The sequence below is a fragment of the Amblyomma maculatum genome, chromosome 2 (assembly GCF_055883805.1).
Source record: "Amblyomma maculatum isolate TAMU_Amacu chromosome 2, ASM5588380v1, whole genome shotgun sequence".
Classification (NCBI taxonomy): Eukaryota; Metazoa; Arthropoda; class Arachnida; order Ixodida; family Ixodidae; genus Amblyomma; species Amblyomma maculatum.
Window position 1 is genome coordinate 198,902,701 of NC_139345.1, and position 22,227 is coordinate 198,924,927.

The window sequence follows — 22,227 nt, forward strand, 5'->3', positions numbered from 1 at the left end:
GTCCCCTACAAACTCAAGGCATTCATTGTGCTCATGGAATGTCCGGCCAAAAATGAAATTATCGATGTAACACATATATATATATGTCATTAAAGGTCACGTATGATCGCATTCATAAATCTCACGAAAGTTGCGGGAGCATTGCACAGCCCGAACGGCAATAATATAAACTCAAAGAGGCTGCCAGGCGTGATAAAAATGTTCTTCTCCTTCTGCTGAGGGTGCAAAGGTATAAGCCAATATCCCTACCGCAGATAAATGTATGAAACGTGCGCAGCTGAGTACAGGCAACCTATGGCGTCATCCATTCGGGGCGAAGGATAAACGCCTTTCTTAGTTGCTGCATTCAGGATGAAGTGGTCCAGACAAAAGTGCCATGTACCATCTTTCTCTTGGCCAGAATGACAGGAGCAGCCAGGACTGCATGACTCCTGAATAATACCTTTGTACAGCATATCCAGAACTTGTTAACTGATGTCCTGGCGTCCTTCTGGCGACACTCTACACGGCTTCTGTCGAACTGAGTGAGAGCAGCTTGTGTCAGTGCGATGGTAGAGACGTGTCAGGGGAATGCACCCTGAGCTGCTTGTCCCTGAAAAGTCAAATATGGACGAGTACTAGAGGAGTAAACCCTCCAATGCTTCAAGCTGTTCGCTGTTTAGAGATTTGTTTATCATTCGGCGCAGTTGTGAGTCAGGGGCTAGGCCAGCAGTAACCTGTTAGGCGGGCTCGTTGTCAAAGCCACCGACGTACCACCATCATCTTGGCTACACGCGGCAAACTTCATATTCACGGATAAAACCACAGGTATAGTGAAGAACAGTTGATGGCCCAAAGCTGTGAGAAGCTCTTGTCCACCGACAGCACGCAGTGAGGAAAGAGAATGAGTTTCTTAGCACAGTTATAATTAAGTGGTGGTAGCGTATAGCATCGAACGTGTCGGAAGCACGACTGGGGCCTGAAACTGGGACGCGCACCATAAAAAGAGCTGGTAAGTTCGTATCCTCGCATACGCAGAACACATCCTCCTGATCTGGGGACTCCTCTTAGAAACTAGGCGGAATTGAACCGTGAATGCGGAGTTCTCCGGAACGACCATTCACCGTATTACCACACATTCACAAAAAAATCAATACCGAGAATCCCGTACCACGTGCTTCGCGAAATCACTGCAAACTCCGCTGTGAATATCGTTCCGCCAAGCCGCACCGTAAAACTGCACATTTCCAAAGGGCACAACTCACCACGTCCACCAAGAAAAGTCATATTTCTCTCCCATATGGACATACTTTCGTGGCCTAAGCGCTTCTTAAACAATAAACACATAATACAAATCGATGCTCACGTAACCACTAAAGGGATTGTTTCCACACTGTTGACAGGCACAGAAACAGAATTCTTTAACATTATTACATATGAAGGAATTTATACAAGTAGCGCACAGTCTTCAGCGGCCAAATCTCCGGCGGGCACATTGACTACCTTTCCGGGATAGGTGACACAGACCATAAAGAAAATAAATGTTAGCTAAGGAGACACACAGACAGCTTAGAGGAAATATTGAGAGACTTGGAATGGGAGCAGTTAGAGATTGTGGTTGATGGAGAGCACTCTGCGATTCGCTGATGACATTGTCTTGCTAAGTAATTCAGAAGATGAACCGCAAAGAAACTTTGATGACCTAGATAGGCATAGCACAACGGTAGGCTTGAAACTCAATCTGCTGAAGACTAAGTTAATGTCAACAGGCTCAGGAAGGAAGAGCAGTTCACAATAGGAAGCGAAACACTGCAAGTGATTGGCGAATATGTTGACTTAAGACTGGTGGTAACTGCTGATCCAGACAATGAAAGAAAAATAACTAGAGGAATAAGATTGGTATGGAACGCATTTGGCAAATATTCACCGATTATGACTAGAAGCTTACCGGTATCGCTCAAGAGGAACATATACAACAGTTGCATGTTTCCTGTAAGGACCTTGAGGCTGAAACGTGGAGGCTGACGAAAAATGTTCTGCTTAAGTTGAGGACACGGAGAGTTCTATAGAACGATAAATGGTAGGTGTAACGTTAAGAGATAGAAAGCGCGCAGAGTCGATTAGAAAAATATTTCGAGTTAATGACATTCTAGCAGAACTAAAGAAATGGGCATGGTCAAAGAGAATTATCGATAGTCGCTTAAAGTAACAATTTGTATTCCAAGGAAGGGAAAGCGTAGAAGGGGCGGTGAACGTTAGTGGGCAGATGTGGTTTTACTTGGCAGGTGTCAATAGACCCTTTACAAAAGTTAGCGCCATCTAGTGAAAGAAATACAAACTGTGCGCGGCGGCCATGGTTTGCTCAGTCCGTCTGCGCCTCTCATTGAGTACGCTGTCAGCGTGCGCCTTCGTGGAACCCGTGCATGCACCGCAAGCTGTGTTGTAAGGCTCACAGGCGATCGCTTCATTTTTTTAACATCACAGCAGTCGCTGCTACGCTGTCAGCGTGCGCCTTCGTGGAACCCGTGCATGCACCGCAAGCTGCGTTGTAAGGCTCACAGGCGATCGCTTCATTTTTTTAACATCACAGCAGTCGCTGCTAGCACCAAGCTTTGTTCGAAATGCCAACATGTTGCGGCGTGCCCTTCTGCAGCCAGCGCACCGTCGTAGACGCGCACGGAAACAAGGTATGTATACGTGTGTATGCGACCGCTCGTTAGAAATCCTAATCGCCTTTACGAGTGTCACTTCCATCCTATTAAGCATTACTGCACACCCCTCTGACTGGAAGCTAGATCACAGAACGTGATATCGCCTAAGAAGGTTGCTTTGCATGCTATGGAGCCTTGTGAACTTGAAGGATATATATATATATAAGCTTATGCTAGGGGAGAACGAGCAATGCATGTGTAAGGAACGCTCTAGTTCAAATAGGTTCGTTGAAACGTTTTGTACGTAGACTGCATTCACCAATCTGTATTTCACTTACGACAAGGGCACGATTACCGAAACTACTTTTCACCGTCGTACGAAATGGTAGTGCTTGGTGCAGAGAGCAAAGCGGTTGTCTAGTGCTCCCGAGCTGCATGTTTCATGCTGCAAAAGCGGCCGCCAAACCCGCGGCGTCTTGTAAAGCAGGAAAAGATGACATCCTACTAGTGTGCCGTAATATGCTCACGTCTAGCCCGTTTTGAAAGATGTTATCGAGTGACGATGCGTCCGGTCCGCGTCCAGAGCGCGCAGCTCAGGTTTGCATTCTGTGCCAAAAATACCTGTTAGCGCGGCCGATAAACTAACGAAGCTTGCGTTTCACTTTTGTGTGCTTTGTCGAGTCGCCCGATACTTTGCTAATTTACAGCCACCTGAAATTCAGTAGTGTAAGTATACCGATTTCTTGTTTATTCCCTCTGCCAGATAGTAGACATATTTGAAGCCTTAACCTCATATGCGAGCGCTGACATATGGGAAGCTTCGGTAAAGAGGAACTCGACTACAACAAGAAGTAATTTGAAAAGTCAACTCCCATTACTGCGCAGTGCTCTTGCTTGGTGCAACTGGCAGTGTTCATAAATCACATGTATCATATGGTTATAAAAAAAAAATAGGTGGGCACTTAAGCTCCGCCGTTAAGGGTATGACAAGATAGCGTTTCTCTTTCACACACACACGGACGATGTTTTCTTTCTTGTTTTAATTTTTATTCATTTATTTCTTTGTTTCTTCTAGCATTTCTGTTTTTGTTCTTTTTTATTTTATATTTTATACACCAATACTCATCATCAGCAAACATTGGCATCCACAGCTATAATGTGCTTATTGACACACCCGTTTCTTATTCATGCAGGTGTCCTTCCTAAGCTTCCCAAGCAACCCTGCTTTGAGAAAGAAGTGGATCGTTGCAATACGCAGAGATGTGGGGAAAGACTTCACAATATTACATCACACCAAAGTGTGTTCTAAACACTTCACAGATGATGATTTCTACCCGAGGTATGCGTCAGGGATGAAACGACTAAAGGAGAATGCTGTGCCAAGTTTATTTAGCTTTCCAACCAATGCCGCCAAGAAACAAAGAAAGCCACCAAAAGAGCGCCATACCGTGACCTCAGCAACCCACTTAGATGAGCAAGAGGAGCAGGATGTGCCAGACCATATATTTCAGTGTGATACAGCATCGCAGGATGACCCTGATGAAGCACTTGAATCTAGTGGGGCTCATAGCACCGACACACTTAGTGCTTCTAATACAGAAAACTGCATGCTGCAGCACAGGTCGACTGTCTGCAACTTCGACTGCCTTGGCCAAAGAAAAGCTGAGGTGTATGAAAAGACAATAAAGGAGCTTGAACTACAGCTCTCTTCAGTGCAGGGAGAGCTGAGGTCATCAAAAGAAAAAAATTCTACTGTTGAAGTGCAGCTGCAGCAGGCTAAGGAACAAGAAAAAGAACTGAAGCTCGTCAAAGAAACATTGTTTCGAGTCAGTAGGGAGCTTGAGCTGGCTAAAGAAAGATCGCAGGAGTTAGAGAAAAAAATTGGGAAGCAATTTTCCATCCAGCGGTTCATGCACAACGACGACGACATGCGCTTCTATACAGGCTTGCCATCATACACTGTTTAAAACAATTTTGGAATTCTTGAACCCTGGTGATAACGGAGAGAACATAAGGATGTGGTCTGCACAACAGTCACAGCCTGCACAGCAATCAACACCATCCAGAATGGGCAGGCCTAAGAGCCTCACAGTGGAAAATGAATTTTTTTTATTCCTCGTGAGGCTGCGCCTAGGACTTTTTGAGAAGGACTTAGCTGACAGGTTCTGCATTTCATCACCACAGTGTCAAGAATTTGCATCACGTGGACAAGTTACAGTTTTTTACACCTAACTCGCATGCCTCTGTGGCTGTCGAAAAGAGAAGTCCAAGAGGAGATGCCTTCAGTTTTCAAAGCAAAGCATGGTTCCACAAGAATCATTCTGGATGCTACAGAAATCAGGTGTCAGTCAGCTAGATCACTAGCCCTACAATCGGCAACATTTTCCACATACAAATCGACGAATACATTCAAAGGCCTTATAGGAATTTCACCTGATGGCACAGTCACCTTTGTGTCCAACCTTTTTCCAGGATCGATTTCTGACAAGGAATGCGTTCGACAGAGTGGATTCTTAACCCTTCCTTTGACCAAGGTGACGTTGTCATGGCGGACAAAGGATTTAGGATCAACGATTTGCTTGCAGACTTTGGAGTAGGACTGAACACTCCGCCTTCTCTTACAAGGAACCAATTCAACGAAGAGGAGGTACAAGAAACCCAGGAAATTGCATCTCTGCGCATACACGTAGAAAGGCGCATTCAGCGCATAAAAAACTTTCATATATTTGACAGGCCAATCCCACTCTCTTTGGGACCAGTCATAAAGGAAATGTGGGTAGTGTGTACACTTCTGACCAATTTTCAGGCTGCCCTTGTGCGTGATGCTGATGAACCTGAAAATGGCCACCCAGTCATGTGTTCTGAGGCAGATGCTTAATTAATGAACATGGCCGACAGCATTCATAGGATTTATTAAAGGAAAATTGTATTTTGTGGAATCATTGGTATTTAATGTATTATTTATCAACACACAAAACAAAACGTTTTCCATTTGGTTTATGGTGAACATGAAAATCAGTTTAGTTTTATTAGCAAGCATGTATAAACAGTATTACATTTATACTGCACATGATTACTTATTATGCAACTTTTCAACAACAAAAATTGTAAATTGCCAGCCTTAATACTGTTTCATTTATTATTGCACGCATTGTGAGGAACAAAAAATGTAAGAAAGCCCTGAACCTTAGCAATGTTTTCCCTAACCTTGTATGCCATTCACTGTAAGGAACACAAAATTAACAGTGGTTAGCCTTGCATGTTTCATTAAACACTACTTTTCACTGATAGTACCACTTTCTCCAGAACAAAAAATGCATAGATCTAGCTGCTAGGTTTAGTATCATAGCTTACAGGGTGTAAAGAAGAAAATAAATACTCAGAAAGCTGGCTGTTTTGAAGCCAGATATGGTAACAGTACAGAAAAAAAGAAAGTATTAAGCTTAGGCATAGCATCCGCCTAGTCTTCTTCAGAAAATCTGATACGCTCCACAATCATAAACTTCTCTGAAATCACAACAAAATCAGTCCAGCGGAGTCCTGAAACAGCCATTTGCCCAAGTACTTGGTAGTAGTACTGGTGGCTGCGGTCTAGCCTGAAGACACCCTCCTCATCCTGTTTCATATAGTGTGAGTCTCCTATTTCTTCTAGGGCCTTGCCCTTTAAGCTGTATGGGCACTTCACTTCTAAAAGGCCATGCTTTGGTTCTTCACAGGGGTCAAAGATGACCCGGTCAGGTGACGCTCCCAACCATGGACAAGATGGGTCCACCAGCAGTCCACACCTAACAGCCTCCACGTCACGGCTTCTTGTTCTCATGGTGCAGGTGTATCTGTGCACTGCTGGCTGCTCATTGGCAATACCATACCTGTGAAAAAAAAAAAAGAAACAACTTGAAGTAACATAAAGGGGGGGGGGAGGTATCATAGTGTACTGGAAAAAATTGAGTCAAAAGAAGCTCGGTGCACAGGAATCCTCTGAAACTAACAGTGCTCGGGTACTTACACAATGTTCTCTAAAAGTGTAATGCAGAACAGCTGCTAAGAAATATGAGTCTTGACCTCATGTGGAATCTTATTCATTTTATTTCCGGTTAGGAGATTTGGTTAGTGCTGCTGCATCCAAATATGTTGTCCTGCACCCAAGCTCCTGCTGCGTCTATGAAATTTCCCCTCGTGATTAGGCTGAACGTGAGTGTAAGCAGGTACTGCCATAAAGATAATGCTAGGAAAGGGCATGGGAGGTGAGACGGTAGATTATATTTACAAATAATGGCAGCTACTAACACTCTTTTGTCATTTCTACATCTACGGGGCATGGACTGTGACGACATACATTTCAACATTTGCTAGACAGTGACCACTGCAGCCCAAGTACACATACGCATAACAATAAAATGAATCCATGACACTTGTTACTGCCATTAAGGTTATTGTTAAGACAAAAAAAAAATTCAAGCATGCTTACTGGACTGCTCGCACTCGTGATAAGTCTTTTTGAGACGTGAAGTTGTGCAAGCCTTTTTCTGTCCAGTTTGTACGTTGTACAACTCCAAATGAAGCTGTCACATTGTGACGACGTGCTGCCTTCCACACATTGCTACCAGCCTGTTGTCTTGTGTTTTGCTCCAAAGCTCCTTCGTAGGAAATCTCCAAAGCCTAAGGAAAACGAAAAAAGTGATGGTTCTTCAGAAATAATGTATAGACCAGAATAATACAGTGTAACGAGCTGAATATACTTCAAGGAAAAAGAAAAACAATGAGGATTCTTCAAATGAAAGCTATAAAAGCAAGTTACCTTAGCATAACTACATGGATATTATATTTACAATGTTTGTGACTATCATCACAACTGCCCAGCAAGTAATGTGCATATTGCAAGTTAGTTCTCACAGTAAGTAAGCTTGTCTTTAATTGCAAACTATCAAGTGTTAAGAATGAATTATGCACAAATGACTAGGTACTCACTTTCAAACAAGCTCTGGTTACACGTTTTCTTCAGCACTAAACAAAGTCACTTCAGTTCAGTTCAGTTCAGTCGTGTCCGACTCTTCGTGACCCTCCACGCTTTCCAGTCTCTCACTATCTTCCTAACATCACATAACGTCATCTGCAGTGCCTCCTGGATGTCATCTAACCATTGCGTTCGCTGCCTACCCCTTATTCGGTGACCCTCAACCTTTCCCAGCATCAAATCTTTCTCCAGCGACTCCTCTCTTCTCATCAGATTACCAAGGTAGCTGAGCTTTAACTTTAGAATTTGATCCTCCAATGAGCAGTCAGGATTTATGGTCGACAATGTCGACAATATCACTAGGCTCAAGCAAAATAAAATTTGCAACAGATGAAGCTTACTATGGTTTACTGTGAGTTGCTGCATGGATTGAACCTGTACTGCAAAAATGTACCCACCTTGAGTATAGACAACTGTTCAGGAGGGCAGTTAACAGAGCTGTGCACCCATGCAATGGGGTCCTTGAACAAGTCCGGTCGAGTTGGCTCTTCACTTCTACCGTGCCCACATGGTATATCAGGGGACAACACGACTTGAAAGCCACGGGGAACAAGGGGCTTTAAGTAGTGCAGGGGGCTCCCCAAAGGGGTAGGACCAAGCATTGAATTTTCTGCAATGATTTCACCATTCTGGAGGTGCCTACTTAATGTAGATGGTGCTATCGCAGACAGCTGGGCACCTAGAATGCGCATTCTTGAAGCCACATCTGTGAAAGAGGAATCTTCTCTGGCTGCGTCATAAAATCGAGTCCTGAGGGGCTCGCAAAGTCCTCCTTCCCGAACACGCCTCCAGTCAATGAATTCAATTGGCAGTGGTGCGAGTGGGGTACTACGCGGACGCCGCCACTGCTGAGGGAGCTCCGTACAAGAAAGTTCAGGGGGTGGCTCCTGGTACCCATTACTCTTCAGAAGGACCAAGAGTTTGAGAGCTGCCATGCTGTGACTGCAGACACCACTTATGCCAGCAGCACACTGGCACTTCGATGGTGTAATGGATCCGCAGGCTTCTAAAGTCAGTTCAACCTCATATGGCCGAGAAGACTTCTTTTGGCTCCGGTAGCACAGGCATTTAACACGAACATTCCCAGGTCTGCAATGAATCAAATTCTGTTATGTCACACACGCTGCTCTGAAGCTTCACAAGTATTAAAACATTTCAGGTAGCATCTCACCATAAGACACTTGGAAGAATCTATGACACTTCCTTTCACATCATTTTGTGTGCATGACTTGTGAACAGTAAATACAGATCTCAGTGTCACATGTAAACCACTACATATAGTAAAGAGTGGTCATATATGTATAAGCAAAATAAACAATTCAGGAATCCAAAAATAACAAAGTTGCCTAGGATAATGTCAACAGCTGCATGAATTGCAAGGTTATAATAAAGCCATAGCTGGCATTCAGAAAACTAATAATGACTAAAAACAAATTAATGTTAGCCTCCATTATACTGTGTGGCTGTTATGCACCCTTCACAGGTGAACTCTGGCAGGAGACGAGCAATTTCTTTTTTTTTCTTTTAGACGAGCAACTTGTTCAACACATGTCGCAAGTTCATTGCTTGTCAGAGTCTTATTACCATCTGCAAACTTTCGAGTGCTAAAAATCGAATCGCATAAAAACAGCTAAGAGGTACTGGCACTACGGTTGTGCCACTGTTGGTGGCTAATGTTTTTTGTACTCTCCAGTGTTTTCTGGGTGGAATATAGTCATAATGTTCAAGTTAGGCAGTTAAGGATAGCTATTCTGCCTGTCTACCAGTCACAGCACTAAGAAGGAGCTGTGGAAACTACACAGTTTTAGTAGAGCACGAGTATGCAGTAGGCGTTTTTTTTTTCACCTTTATTCGCCGATTCCCACTAGAGTACCACATCGTGAAGCGCATGGTTGGGCAAGCAGAGGTCTACGCACGATTTAATGCCTCCAGAGACTGCCGCTCCATTCCACCGCCACTAGTAGTTCGGCTAAGTATCGTCTGCGTGCACTCCTGCGTACGAAAATGCATGATTTTACACATGGTTTTCGAGCCTAACACTTTACTGCCCAAGCCTATTCCCTTCGAAAGCCCGCTGACGACGGTAAACAAAAAAAAAAATACTCGCTTTCAAAGCGCTCCTGGATAGCTAGAGTCGTTCAGTGTGTGGCAAAGGAACAAATCTGTCGGTATCGTTTTTTTTTTTTCGTCGCGGCTCCGCGCGCCGCTGCCCCGCGGAAACGGCGTGTTTCTCCAGAGTCTCATGCATCTATGGATAAATTGTTGGGCGAGGATAGGAGCAGCGACACAGAAGAGAACTTCGGTTCGTCACAGTTTAGCACGGACAGTAAAATAGCGTCAGACTGACCCGGAAAGGCAACAGGCATTCGCTGATAGTTTCGCTTTCTTCTCCGAATGATTTCGCGGCTGCGGCGCGCTGATCTAAAGATATCCCGCGTGTTCTAAAGCTAGCAGTTCTTATTTCCAAAGTGTCAACGTCTTTAAGAAGCCATCACTTGCCGATAGCCGCGCAGAGTCGTGCCTATATAGTGCTACGCGACCACTGGGTGTCAACGATCAACATTGCTTTGCCAGCTGGCGCGATTTTCACTAGCGATCGAATTTTTTCGAGCAACTTGAAATATTCTATACGTAACATGTTAATATTTACTGATACCAAGCAGAGGTCCTTGATGAAAAATGAAAAAACAAATTGTGTGTGTGACGTGCGTAAAAAATTATTTTTGTAACATGTTTTTACATTTGAAAATTTTTATGAATAGAAATTTCTTACAGCTTCGTGGGTAAATATGTTGGTTGAGACCAATACCATTAGAAACAGAATTTCCTTCTCTAAAATTTAATACTAAACACTTCATTCAGTATAAAGCATGTTCTGGTAACTGCAAAAAAAAAAGAAAGATGTACCACCAAAAAAATACTTTTCCCATAAGGAAAGTGCTAAGCGCCATTCAAACTTGCGTCAAATGCACCATTTTTTTTATCACCAAATAGAATGCATCCTCGCTCATTTCGCCAACTAAGTGAGATGAGCGACGGTGATACGCAAACCGAGCAAACTCGTGATCGTCTCTTAAACAGCACAGACACACAGAAAAAAAAATCCACATTACAAAACTTTGGATACTGTACCTGAATAGGCATGACGCTACGCGGATCGATGAGGGGTCCCCGTACGACTCGCAGAGTAGTTTGTAACTGCGCTCGGCAGCGCGCCCGGTGAGCCCCGCAAAGCCTCGGCTATCAAAATACGCATCCAGGCGTCGCTGACAGAAACCACCAGGGATAGAAGAAAGGTCCCTCGACCAGGCTGTGTCTTCTCTTGACATCGAAAGTCCGGTCCCAACGCAACACACTAGGTTACAATATAGTTACGACGTGACAAGCTCGGAGAGAACGGCGGGCACTTACGGACGGAAAAGCAGCGCGCGGACGGAGAGAGCAAAATATGGCCGCCAGCGCGGAATCAGCGTGCCGCTCACGGTTGCCAGACTTACTTTTGTAAACCCTCTAATGGATCCAGCTAGCACAGGGCAGGGTTAATTGGAAGAACATGGGAGAGGTCCCCGCCCTGCAGTGGGTATACCCCTTCTGGTGATCTTGAGGATGATACAGGCCGCGGCGGTGGTCGTGGCGACCAAAAGCAGCGCAGTGAAGAGGCATGTGGGGGCGAGAAGCTGCGTCGGAGACAGAAAAGGACAGCGTGGTCCATCGGTCTGCGGGAAACCATATTGTTACGAGGCACACTCTGACACTGTCGCAATAGTGCCGCGTCAGCGACACACTAGTAGGATCACCAGAATGTAACTTCAGCGTCGTCCTTCTCCACAACACCAGCACATCTTAGTCGTCTCTGAGGATGCGTACTGCAACAGTACCCCCCTCCCACGGGAGAAGCAGAGTCCGGGTGCGTATACTACAGAGTTGAGCGCAAATTATATGGTTTTAGATGGGAGACATGGACGACTTATGGGTGAGGTGTTGAAGACAGACTTGAGGTTCAGAGGCATTATCTCGTAGGTGACGTCGGTGAGTTGTCGCAAACGCAACAGGGGCCCATGTGGCGAGGCAGAAGTTTCTCAGACATCTCACGTGTCGGGCCGAGAGCCAGAGGAGGACGAGGGCGCCAAGAGTGTCGTAGGTGTCACGGTACTGAATTTCGTAACGGGTATACATTATCGGTGCACCATTGCCTTGTAACGGTGCTTTCGAGAGCGCTGAGATGCTTCAAACGGGTCACGCGCAATATGGCGGGCTGCATCAGTGCGGGCGATGGCATCAGAGGTGGAGGCAGTAAGGGTGTTGAAGGGAAGTAGAGGGTAGCGACCGAAAAGGAGATAGAAGAGAGGGTATTCGGCGGTATCTTGGCGTTAGAAATTACAGGCAAATGTATGAAAGGTAAGGAGACATCCCAGTCACGATGATGGTTGGAAACATACATCGACAGCATGCTGGTCAGTGTGCAATAAAGGCGCTCAGTAAGACCGTTCGTTTGTGAATGATACGCTGTTGTGAACTTGCAACACGTAGCGCATGAGCGGAGAAAGGCATTAACATGGAAGGGAAGCAGCGACCGTGATCAGTAAGCAGTTGATGAGCAGCGCCATGAAGCAAGATGACATCATGAAGAGGAAAGTCTGCACCACCAGAGGTACAACTAGTGGGAATATGGGAATAGCTCTGCATGGTTATAGCATATCGGGTAGCGTAGACGGCCGCCACGGCAATCCATTTTTTCCCGGACGTCGACGTGGGAAATGGCCTAAGCAGGTCGAGACCAACACGAACGAACGGCTCAGTCGAAACTGCGAGTGCTTGCAGATGCTTACTAGGCTAAATAGACGGTGTCTTCCGGCTCTGGAGGAACTCACAAGCGGCGACATAACAACGAACAAAGCAGTGAGGTCCTGGCTAGTAGAATCATCGTCGATCGTTGTCGTACGTGCGTAACACTCCCAAGTGCCCGGCTCTAGGGGCGTCATGAAGGGGCCCAAGAACATTAGAGCGCAGGTGAGTCGGAATGGCAAGCAAAAGATCTACACCATCTGGGCTCATGTTGCGTCTGTGTAATGCCTGATTATGCAGCCCAGACATACTAATGGATGTATCGGAGCTCTATTTGCACAGTTGATCAATAATGGGGCGCAAGGAAGGGTCACGGCTCTGTTCGACGCCGATGTGTAGAGGTCCTAGATGGACATAACGAGGTGGTCAGAATATTCGTCAGGCAGTTCGGGAGGATCGAATGGTTGGCGGAATAAGCAGTCGGCGTCTTGATGTAAGCGGCAGGACTTGTACACAAAAATAAACATGTACTTTTAATCGTAAGGACCATCGACCTAAGTGGTCAGTAGGGTCCTTAAGTGAGGACAGCGAACACAAGACATGATGGTCCGTCACTAAGATAAATGGCATCCCAAAGAAATAAGGGTGGAATTTGTTCAACGCCCAAATAGGTGCGAGGCATGCGCGCTTAGTAATGAAGTAGTTGCGCTCGGACGGAGGTTGCAGGCGGCTCGCATAGGCAATCAAAGGAGAGTGGCTGTGCTGGTACTGGGCAAGCATGGCGCCAATACCAAGGCCACTAGCGTCGGTGCGGCGTTCTGTAGGTGCGGACGGGTCGACGTGGGCCGGAATAGAGGTAGCGGTGAGGGTGGAAATAAGGCTTGTAAATGCGTGAGACTTCGTTGAGCAGTGCATGAAATGCACTGCTCCAAGAGAAATTCACATTTTTCTGTACAAGAGAGATAAGGGGACTTGCTATGTCTGCGAAGTTCCGAATGAAGCGACGGAAGTAGGAGCAGAGCCAGAGAAAACCTTGCGCATTAGTTGCGCTACGTAGAGTAGGGGAATTCACGGACTCCACGAACTTTATCAGGGTTGGGCTGAGTACCAGCCGGATCAACCAAGTGGCCAAGGATACTGATCTGGCGGAAGCCGAAGAGGCATTTCTTGGCATGCAGTTGAAGGCCAGCGTTTCAGAGGACGGCCAGGATTGTAGAAAGTTGGTGAAGATGGCTTGTGAATGTGGGAGAGAAAACTGCAACGTCATTTAAGTAGCATAAATTTGTCGTTTATTTGAAGCCACGTATGAGCGAGTCCATCATAAGCTCTAAGGACGCAGGAGCATTACAGAGGCCAAATGACATGATTTTGAATTGGTATAGTCAGTCAGGATGACAACATGCGGTTTTCTCACGATCCCGTTCGTCGACAGCAATTTGCTAGTAGCCGGAGCGTATGTCGATAGAAGAACAATAGCTGACACCTTGTAGCAGTCAAGAGTGTCGTCAAATCTCGTGAGAGAGTAAACGTCTTTTTTAGTCACCGGACGAAGGTGGCGGTAGTCAATAAATAATCTCCATGTTTGATCTTTCTTTTTGACTAAATCGACAGGGAACGCCCATCGACTGCAGGAAGACTCAATAATATTTCTCGCCAGCAACTTTTCGACCTTCTTCTGGATCATGCGGCACTCAGCAAGAGCAATGGAATAAGGCCTCTGTTTAATGGGACTCGCATCACCCGTATTGATGCGATGTATATTGAGACGGATGTATGACCCAATGGTCGGACCCCAAAATAAAATATGTCACCGTTAAAAAACAAAAGGGTGGAGAAATAACTGGCTTGGTCAGGTGTGAAATCCTTCGCTATCATGGAAGAAAAAAAGGTCGCATGAAGAGACGAGGATACGGCGGACGCAGACGGAAGCACAGGCGTGAGCGCAGCAACCTTGCAGTCTGCCAAGGGAGACAGGTGAGCAAGTTTAATGCCATGGGGTAAAACTTGTGCGGAGTGGTTGATGTTTAGGACCGGAAGACAGGTTCTGTTACCCTTGATGGACGTGATTATCCATAACGGTGTGCGGGATGATGACGTTACAGTGAAGAATGTCAGTGATTCTACAACTGAGATAGGCACTGTCAGGAATGGCCGGATGGATCGGTGGCGGGGCTTGATACTTGTGTGTTCCGGGCAGATACGCAGGTCTAAGCGAAGAAGGTCATTGGAGCAATCAATCAGGGCATAATGCGCCGTTAAAAATGTAGCTGCCGAGGGTCACGTCGTGAGGCCAGTGGTCGATGACAGTGAAGAGCACAAGGGGAGTCCAACCGCAAATGCACACGCGCGCAGTACAGACTCCCGTGATGGCCGTGAAGCTTCCATCACCGACACGAACGGCTGATGAAGCGGCAGGTGCGACAAAGGTTTTGAGACGGCGGCGAAGCGAAGAGCTGAGGACATAAATATCGGCACCAGTGTCAATGAAGGCAGTAACAGAGGCACCGTCCACACAGATATCTATGAGATTGCGACGATGAGCGAGGGTCAACAGAGGATTTTTGGGCCAGATCGTCAATGCCGCATCACCTCCAGGAGCTGCATTGATCCTTTTTTGCGGAAGAAAGCAAGAGAAGTGGGGGATGATGAACGGCGATGTTGGAGCGAGCAGGAGAGGCGGGTATGGGGAGACGGTGAGCGGGTGTATATGCGTGGGGCTGGCGAGTTAAAGTCACGAGAGCGTTATCACGGAGAGAGTTGGGGTTTGGTCCGTAGTCGGTGCTGCGATCAGATTAGTAGCGAGATGGAGGTATACGTATAAGGTATTTACTAAGGTAATCGCTAATAGAATCAGGACAACCTTAGACTGCAATCAAGCAAAGGATCAAGCAGGTTTTCGGAAACGGTACTCTACTATCGATCATATCCATACCATCAATCAGGTGATAGAAAAATGCTCGGAATATAACCAGCCCTTATACATAGCATTCATTGATTACGAAAAAGCATTTGACTCAGTTGAAACCTCGGCGGTGATGCAGGCATTGCGAAATCAGGGGGTAGACGAGCCGTACGTGACAGTGCTGGAAGATATATATAGTGGCTGCACAGCAACCATAGTTCTGCATAAAGAATGTAACAAAATTCCCATAAAAAAAGTAGTTAGGCAAGGAGACACAATCTCTCCAGTACTATTCACAGCTTGCTTAGAGGAAGTATTCAGAGACTTGGAATGGGAGCAGTTAGGGATAAGGGTAGATGGAGAATACCTCAGTAATCTGCGATTTGCTGATGACATTGCCTTGCTAAGCAACTCGGGGGATGAACTGCAAATAATGATTGGTGACCTAGACAGGAAAAGTAGAAAGGTAGGCTTGAAAATCAATATGCAGAAGACTAAGGTAATGTTCAACAGCCTCGGAAAGGAACAGCAGTTTACATTAGGTAGCGAAGTACTGGAAGTAGTAGGCGAATATGTCTACTTAGGACAGGTAGTAACCGCAGATCCGGACCATGAAAAGGAAATAACAAGAAGAATGAGATTGGGATGGAACGCATTTGGCAAGCACTCACAGATTATGACTAGCAGCTTACCGGTATCGCTAAAGAGGAAAGTATATAACAATTGCATCTTTCCTATAATCACCTATGGGGCTGAAACGTGAAGGCTAACCAAGAGAGTTCTACTTAAGTTGAGGACAACCCAGAGGGCTACGGAACGAAAAATGGTAGGGGTAACATTAAGAGGTAGGAAGCGTGCAGAGTGTGTCAGAGAAATAACTCAGGTTACCGACATTCTAGTGGAAATTAAGAAGAAGAAATGGGCATGGGCAGGACATGTAGTGCGAAGAGAGGATAACCGATGGTCGCTTAGCGTAACAAACTGGATTCCAAGGGAAGGAAAGCGTAGCAGGGGGCGGCAGAAAGTTAGTTGGGCGGATGAGGTTAAAAAGTTCGCAGGGGTCAAGTGGATGCAGCTAGCACAGAACCGTGCTAAGTGGAGAAATATGGGAGAGGCCTTCGCCCTATAGTGGATATAGTCACGCTGATGATGATGATGATGATGATGATGATGATGATGATGATGGAGGTGACGCAACGCAACGGCGGCAGCAATGACGAGAAATGTGGCTGACACGTGAGCAGTTGAAGCAGATGGGTCGGTCGTCCAAGGTTCGCCAGTCTTCAGGGTTGCGGTAGCGGTAGCGATATCGCGTCGGGAAGGGCACAGTAGAAGCCGCAGCAGGTGCCATTGGAAAGAAGGCTATGTGGACTGCTGACCAGAGTTAAGGCTGACGTTCGCATTGAGACCCACGTGTGCAAATTCCTGGTGAACGACAGCTTGAGTCAGGGTTATAGTAGCGTCCGGAGGCTGAGGGATGAATTCAACGGAGGTCATAGCCTCCGACTCTCTGTGAAAGTGCGGACGTGGATAATGACATCGGAGACGGCGTCAGGTCATATTTTGCTGTCAAGAAATTGTAAACATAATCAGCGATGCCTTTCAGCAAATGTGCTACATTATCGTCCTCAGTCACCTGAGCATTGGTTGCTATACAGAGCTTCAAGACCTCCCTTATACAGTTTTGACAGTTTTTCCCGGTATCTGAGGCCTTTGTGTGAGCAGATTTTCAGCGCATTTTTTTCGCGTAAGGCAGTCGACAGAGCACAGGTGCGATTGAGTGACAAAATGCTCCCAGATTGCCCGAGAGTCATCGTGAATTTTGAACCAGACTAACGCGGTATATGTCAGGAAGAAAACCACGATGGCAAGCTGAGCGGCGCATCCCATGGATGGGTTGCAGCGACTCACCCGTTTGTAGTCGGTCAGCCAATCGTCAACGTCCTTGCCAACCGCTCGTACGAACGTCCGGGGCTCCAGATTGTGTGACGATGAACCCCGCAGGTTGGTCTCCAACCTGGATTGCATCTTCCCCGTGGGCTGCTGGAGGGTCATCGGCAGTTTGCAAGGCGCTAGTCAGTGGTTCAAGGCCCGTGAGGTGACGGCTCGTACGATGCTACAGTTCTCGCTGCACCGAGTGTAGTTCTAAGATCTTTAGTTCGGCACACCCTATTTCAAAAACCAGTGCTGCTGGGTCCCAGCGCCCCAGCGCTATACCTGATTATAGTCCCAGTATGACGCTGGAAAATGGGCGCACTAGGACGCGGCATACTGGCACGCTCCGCACTGGCGGCACTGTTCGCCCGGACAAAAAAGAAAGCGTGGGATAAAAATTAAAAAGGAAAAATTTACGAAACAAGTTAACTAGATAAAAAAATCCTAAATAAAGTGAAAAAAAAAGAAAAACAAAAAGTGCACGAAGCGTGCTTTGAACTCGGTCCCTAGGCACCCAGTCAATCCCTAGCTCATCACGCGAACCACTCAGCCCCGCCGAGAACTTCTTTTTTTCCTTTATTGCCTGACTTCGGCACAATACACAAAACCACTTAAAGGGCACAATGAGCATTCATTAATACAACAATCAGCCAGGTGGGTTGTGGCGTCGTCATGCTAAAATTCTCTTAGGGTCACTAATGGCTCCAATCTTCCGAGCCACTCGGGAGCTTCAGGAGCAAGTTTCTGAATTTCAGTATATCTATTCATGCCTTCCCGAAAATAGATCCGTGCTGGCCGTGCGTCAGGATCGCAATGGTATCCTGCCATTCTCGAGTGCCAAATACAGTGGAGGGCCATTAGCATAATAAGGTCAAATGGCACCCCATCCTCATTCTCTACTGGCAAGTACCTAATACCATGCGAGTCTAATGGAAATTCCTTTTTTAAAGTCCTTTGTAAAATATCCCAAAAGTATACCCCTTCCCAACAATTTAGGAAAGCGTGGTCTATAGTTTCTGGCTGTTTACAAATTAAGCAATGCGAACCCCAAGGTAAAAATAAATTCTTCCTTTCCAAGAACTTCTTTACTGGCAGTGTTTCCGAGTGTAACTTAAAGAAAAAAGTTTTTGCATTTGACGGGACCTGCATCGCCTTCACCCGCTTAAGTACGTCGCGTCCTGGTCCTCCACTGTATAAGGCCCTGTACATTGGTATGGGAAGAACTACATCGCACAAATCCTTGTACAGCTTCTTCCTGCTTACACAAGATAAATATTCATAAGAAAATCGAACAGACAGGAACCGCACACTAGCGACAACTTCTCTAAAATAACTAAAAATGCGTCCCGATACACTTTCGGTCGAGACAACAAAGTCCGGCAGTGCATTTCCGAGCCCTAATTGGCACACAGTACGCAAAAATGGATCTTTTACATCGCGAACAAAAAGAAATCTCCTGACAATCTGTCGTAGAAATAAATGCCCCAAACCCAGGCCACCGTCCTTCACCCGCCTAAACAAACTGGTCCGGCTACATCGTTCCCATTCTGCTGCCCACACAAAAATGGCAAATATCCGGTGCAGTCTCTGTACGTTCATCCTTGCACAATGCAACACTTGCATCACGTACAACAGCTTCGACATAAAAAACATATTGCACACTGTGGCCCTTGCGAAAACTGAAAATTGTTGCCCTTTCCGCCCCTCCACCTTTTCCCGCATGGTTTGAGTCTGTGCCCTCCAGTACGATTCGCTATCGCGATAACTGTCTAGTGGGACTGCCAATTACTTTACTGGTGTTGTCATCCAGGACATGTTTGCGAACTCTCGGGCGTCTTTGGCCATTCTCCGTGCCAAAGCCCCAGGGACTTTGACCGATTAACTTTACTGCCGGAAACCTTTGTGAATTCTTTTACAGACGACACGGCCTCGATTACCCCTTCGCGATTCATTGCGAATACAGCCACATCGTCCGCATATGCCAGCAGCTTAACCTCTGCTGCTTGCAATTGGAATCCACGAATTTTGTCGTTTTCTATGATATTTAAACACAGTGTCTCGATGTAAATGCAGAATAGCAGAGGGCTGAGGGGACAACCCTGGCGCACCGATCGCTGCACGCCTATGGGGGCACCCAAACTCTTATATACAATCAATCTTGTTGTGCAGCTTCGGTACGCCATGGCCACTCCCTCGCGAATGACGCACCCTACATTCAGATGGTCGAGTATGCAGAACAGGATTTCATGTGAGACACAATCAAATGCTTTCTCCAGATCCAGCTGAAGGATGGTTACACAACTGTTTCTGTGATCACAGCACTCAAGCACACTCCTCACTTTATGCACATTGGAAACAATGGATCGACCCTTGATCCCACACGACTGGTGTGGTCCAACTAACTGTTGAATTACTGACTGTAGTCTACGGGCTAGAATTTTCATAAACACTTTGTAGTGTACATTCGTGAGTGCGATAGGGCGATATGCTGTAACCTGTTGCAACTTATCTGCTTCATTGTATTTAGGAATCAACACTGTGTGGGATTTGCCATAAAACAGGGGCAATACATTTACTTTGTAGGACTCGTTGTACACGGCTGTCAGTACCGGCACTATTTCATGTTTGTATGCTTTGTAGAATGCCTCGCTTAACCCGTCGGGGCCGGGAGATTTTTCCGGGTTCATTTTTTCTATGGCAAGCTCGACCTCCGACGCGGTTATTGACAGCTCCAGCCTATCTTTCTGCTCATCATCTAATCGCGGTAAAGCGCCCAGAAACTTTCCTTTGAATGCGTTTACTTCCACGTCTTGCTTTGTAAACAGCGTTCGATAATATTCAAGAAACGGCTGCTGGATATGACCGCTTTCTCCAGATAACTTCCCGCCCCATTTGATCAGTTCAATGTGGTTTCTCTGAGCACGCGTCTTCTCGATTCCTAGTGCTCGTTTCGACGGTGTCTCCCCAGCAGCTATATCATGCGCCTTCGCCCGCACAAGCGCACCACGATAGCGCTCTTCTTCGAACAGTTCAATCCTGTTTTTTATTTTCCTAATATCGTCCATCCATTTACCAGGCTCTTCGCTTTCTTTTTCAAGTAGTCTAGCCAGCAAGGATCTTAAATTGTCCTCCTCACGCTTCTCTTCTTAGAACTGGAATTCTCTGAAACATTTCTGTGTTTTATGTCATGATCCGCATTTCATAAAGTTCATGTTTTGCGGTCTACAGGCCATTGCTGCCGATCTAACAATCACAACTTCTTGATCATTGGAGCTTGCTGCCTGCTCTCACGACTTGCAAAATAATGTTCTGGGTGCCTATGCGCGCTATTATGTGCGCTGGAATCATTTTAACATGTGGAGTATGACATCGCTTACAAATTTACCAACGCCGGGTCTTCGGTGGTACTCTGCTACCGTGGGCGTAATTTTCGCTGAACACGGAGCTTTAGTACAAACCTTCAAGAAAAAAAGTGCGACCAAGCTTCAATACCGGCAAGCGCAGCAGCGACGACACTATATTGCATGTAACTAAGCCTTATTTGTATGTAAACATTTCGGGAAGCGTCGCGATGACCGAGGGCTCGGCTGCTTTATACGCAGAGTAAGAAAGAGCGCAAAAGCATGAGAAACACGCAAAAGATTATGCATTACAAGCGCTGTATGTAGTTGTTTTTTCTCTCATGGGCCCATCGCTCGGTAAACTACTCTCTTCGTCGTTTATTTTTTCTTTCTGCTCTTTATACTGGGCCGTGGTACAGGCCACATTGAACATTTTGGCAGTAATCATTGTGTTAGAGTGCCCTTAAGATCAGCTGTGAAGTTTCTTATGCATGGTAGCCCACATTATTCAATTCCAGTTTTAGTTTTACGTTAATCGTCAGTGTGTCATGGGATATCAGATGCGCGGCGGTCGTGGTCTCTCTCGAAACTCTCGAAACGACCTATCGAAACATGAAAACTAGAAAAAAGATACTGCCTTTGTTTTCTTACAGGCGCGCAACGACTTCGCAGCAAAAAGCGCTTGCTTGAACTATATTTTTCACATGCGCCCCGATGGTCGATTGCGAGTACGTTGTTGCCATGTTGGCCCCTGAGGTATGCTACTCCGGCTGATGCCGCAGGCCGCACCGGCTATACTGGGGCACTGGAACCAGTGCGGCCCCCAGCGCAGATACAGTGCTTCTCCCAGTGCATCGCGGATGCCAGCGACACACCCAGCGTCAAAAGTCTAATCCCAGCGTTTTTCTCCCATCGCACCAGTGCAGCCAGTGCCTTCCCGTTACTGCTCCAGTGAATATTGCAGACCTCCAGCGTGCCCAGCAGATCCAGTGCAAAGCCAGCGCGAAAATCTTACTGGTTTCGCACTGGAAAATGCTGGGAGACGCTGGTTTTTGCAATAGGGCATTCACTACAATCTGTCACTCTTAACGGGACCACGGAAACCTTCTGGCAGGTTTGACATGGCAGGTTCACACAGACATCGGACAGCGACACAGGCACCACAAGACAAGGTACAGCGTAGCGATCATACTTCGATTTCCTCTTCCTTCTTTTTTTTTTGTTCTCCTTCCTCCGTGATAAATGGCAAATCCCCACGAAATGAGATTGGTCAGGGTTCAGTGCGGACTGAAAAATATCGTACAGATGCTGAATGGGTCTATAAAATTAATTATCAACTTAACACAAAACCTAAGATTTAAGATCACAGAATTGAATAAAAGGAAAAAATATACGGAGCAAAAATTTTGAAGTTTGTGAATTTTTGAAATACAATTAGAAAGAGAATATGTCCGTAGCTATGATGTAGTTATGTAAATACTTACAAATCTGAGGAAACGCAAATCCTTTTGCACTCGCACTGAAGAAGAGTAGAAGCGGAACCGACAACGTAAATCCACATTGTGCATTTGGAGTTTCTAAAAGTATCTTTTTCTGATGTGAAAATTTTCGACAAGCGAG

The 22,227-nt window shown here is 46.1% G+C and overlaps 2 protein-coding genes and 1 pseudogene across 2 annotated transcripts; 2 read left to right on the plus strand and 1 right to left on the minus strand.

Moving 5' to 3' along the window:
- Window positions 1-2,545: 2,545 nt before the first annotated feature.
- Window positions 2,546-4,883, plus strand: LOC146200895 (uncharacterized). Its single transcript, XM_084592987.1, has 2 exons — window positions 2,546-2,666; window positions 3,824-4,883. Exons 1-2 carry the CDS (start codon window positions 2,601-2,603, stop codon window positions 4,595-4,597), a joined length of 840 nt encoding a protein of 279 aa, XP_084449113.1. The 5' UTR covers window positions 2,546-2,600; the 3' UTR covers window positions 4,598-4,883.
- On the plus strand, window positions 4,698-5,561 carry LOC146200896 (uncharacterized; annotated as a pseudogene).
- Window positions 5,562-6,090: 529 nt separating this feature from the next.
- Window positions 6,091-17,386, minus strand: LOC146200897 (uncharacterized). Its single transcript, XM_084592467.1, has 3 exons — window positions 17,243-17,386; window positions 7,099-7,289; window positions 6,091-6,499 (listed from the first exon to the last, which is right to left on the minus strand). The coding sequence occupies exons 1-3, from the start codon at window positions 17,384-17,386 to the stop codon at window positions 6,091-6,093; spliced, it is 744 nt and encodes a 247-aa protein (XP_084448593.1).
- Window positions 17,387-22,227: the final 4,841 nt, after the last annotated feature.

Coding starts and splice junctions, on each gene's coding strand:
- LOC146200897 (XM_084592467.1), bottom strand. CDS start 17,386: ATGACCCTCCAGCAGCCCACGGGGAAGATGCAATCCAGGTTGGAGACC. Junction 7,290..17,242: donor GGCTGACCGACTACAAACGG/GTGAGTCGCTGC, acceptor CGTTTTCCTTAG/GCTTTGGAGATTTCCTACGA. Junction 6,500..7,098: donor TCACGAGTGCGAGCAGTCCA/GTAAGCATGCTT, acceptor TTTTTTTCACAG/GTATGGTATTGCCAATGAGC.
- LOC146200895 (XM_084592987.1), top strand. CDS start 2,601: ATGCCAACATGTTGCGGCGTGCCCTTCTGCAGCCAGCGCACCGTCGTA. Junction 2,667..3,823: donor TAGACGCGCACGGAAACAAG/GTATGTATACGT, acceptor TTATTCATGCAG/GTGTCCTTCCTAAGCTTCCC.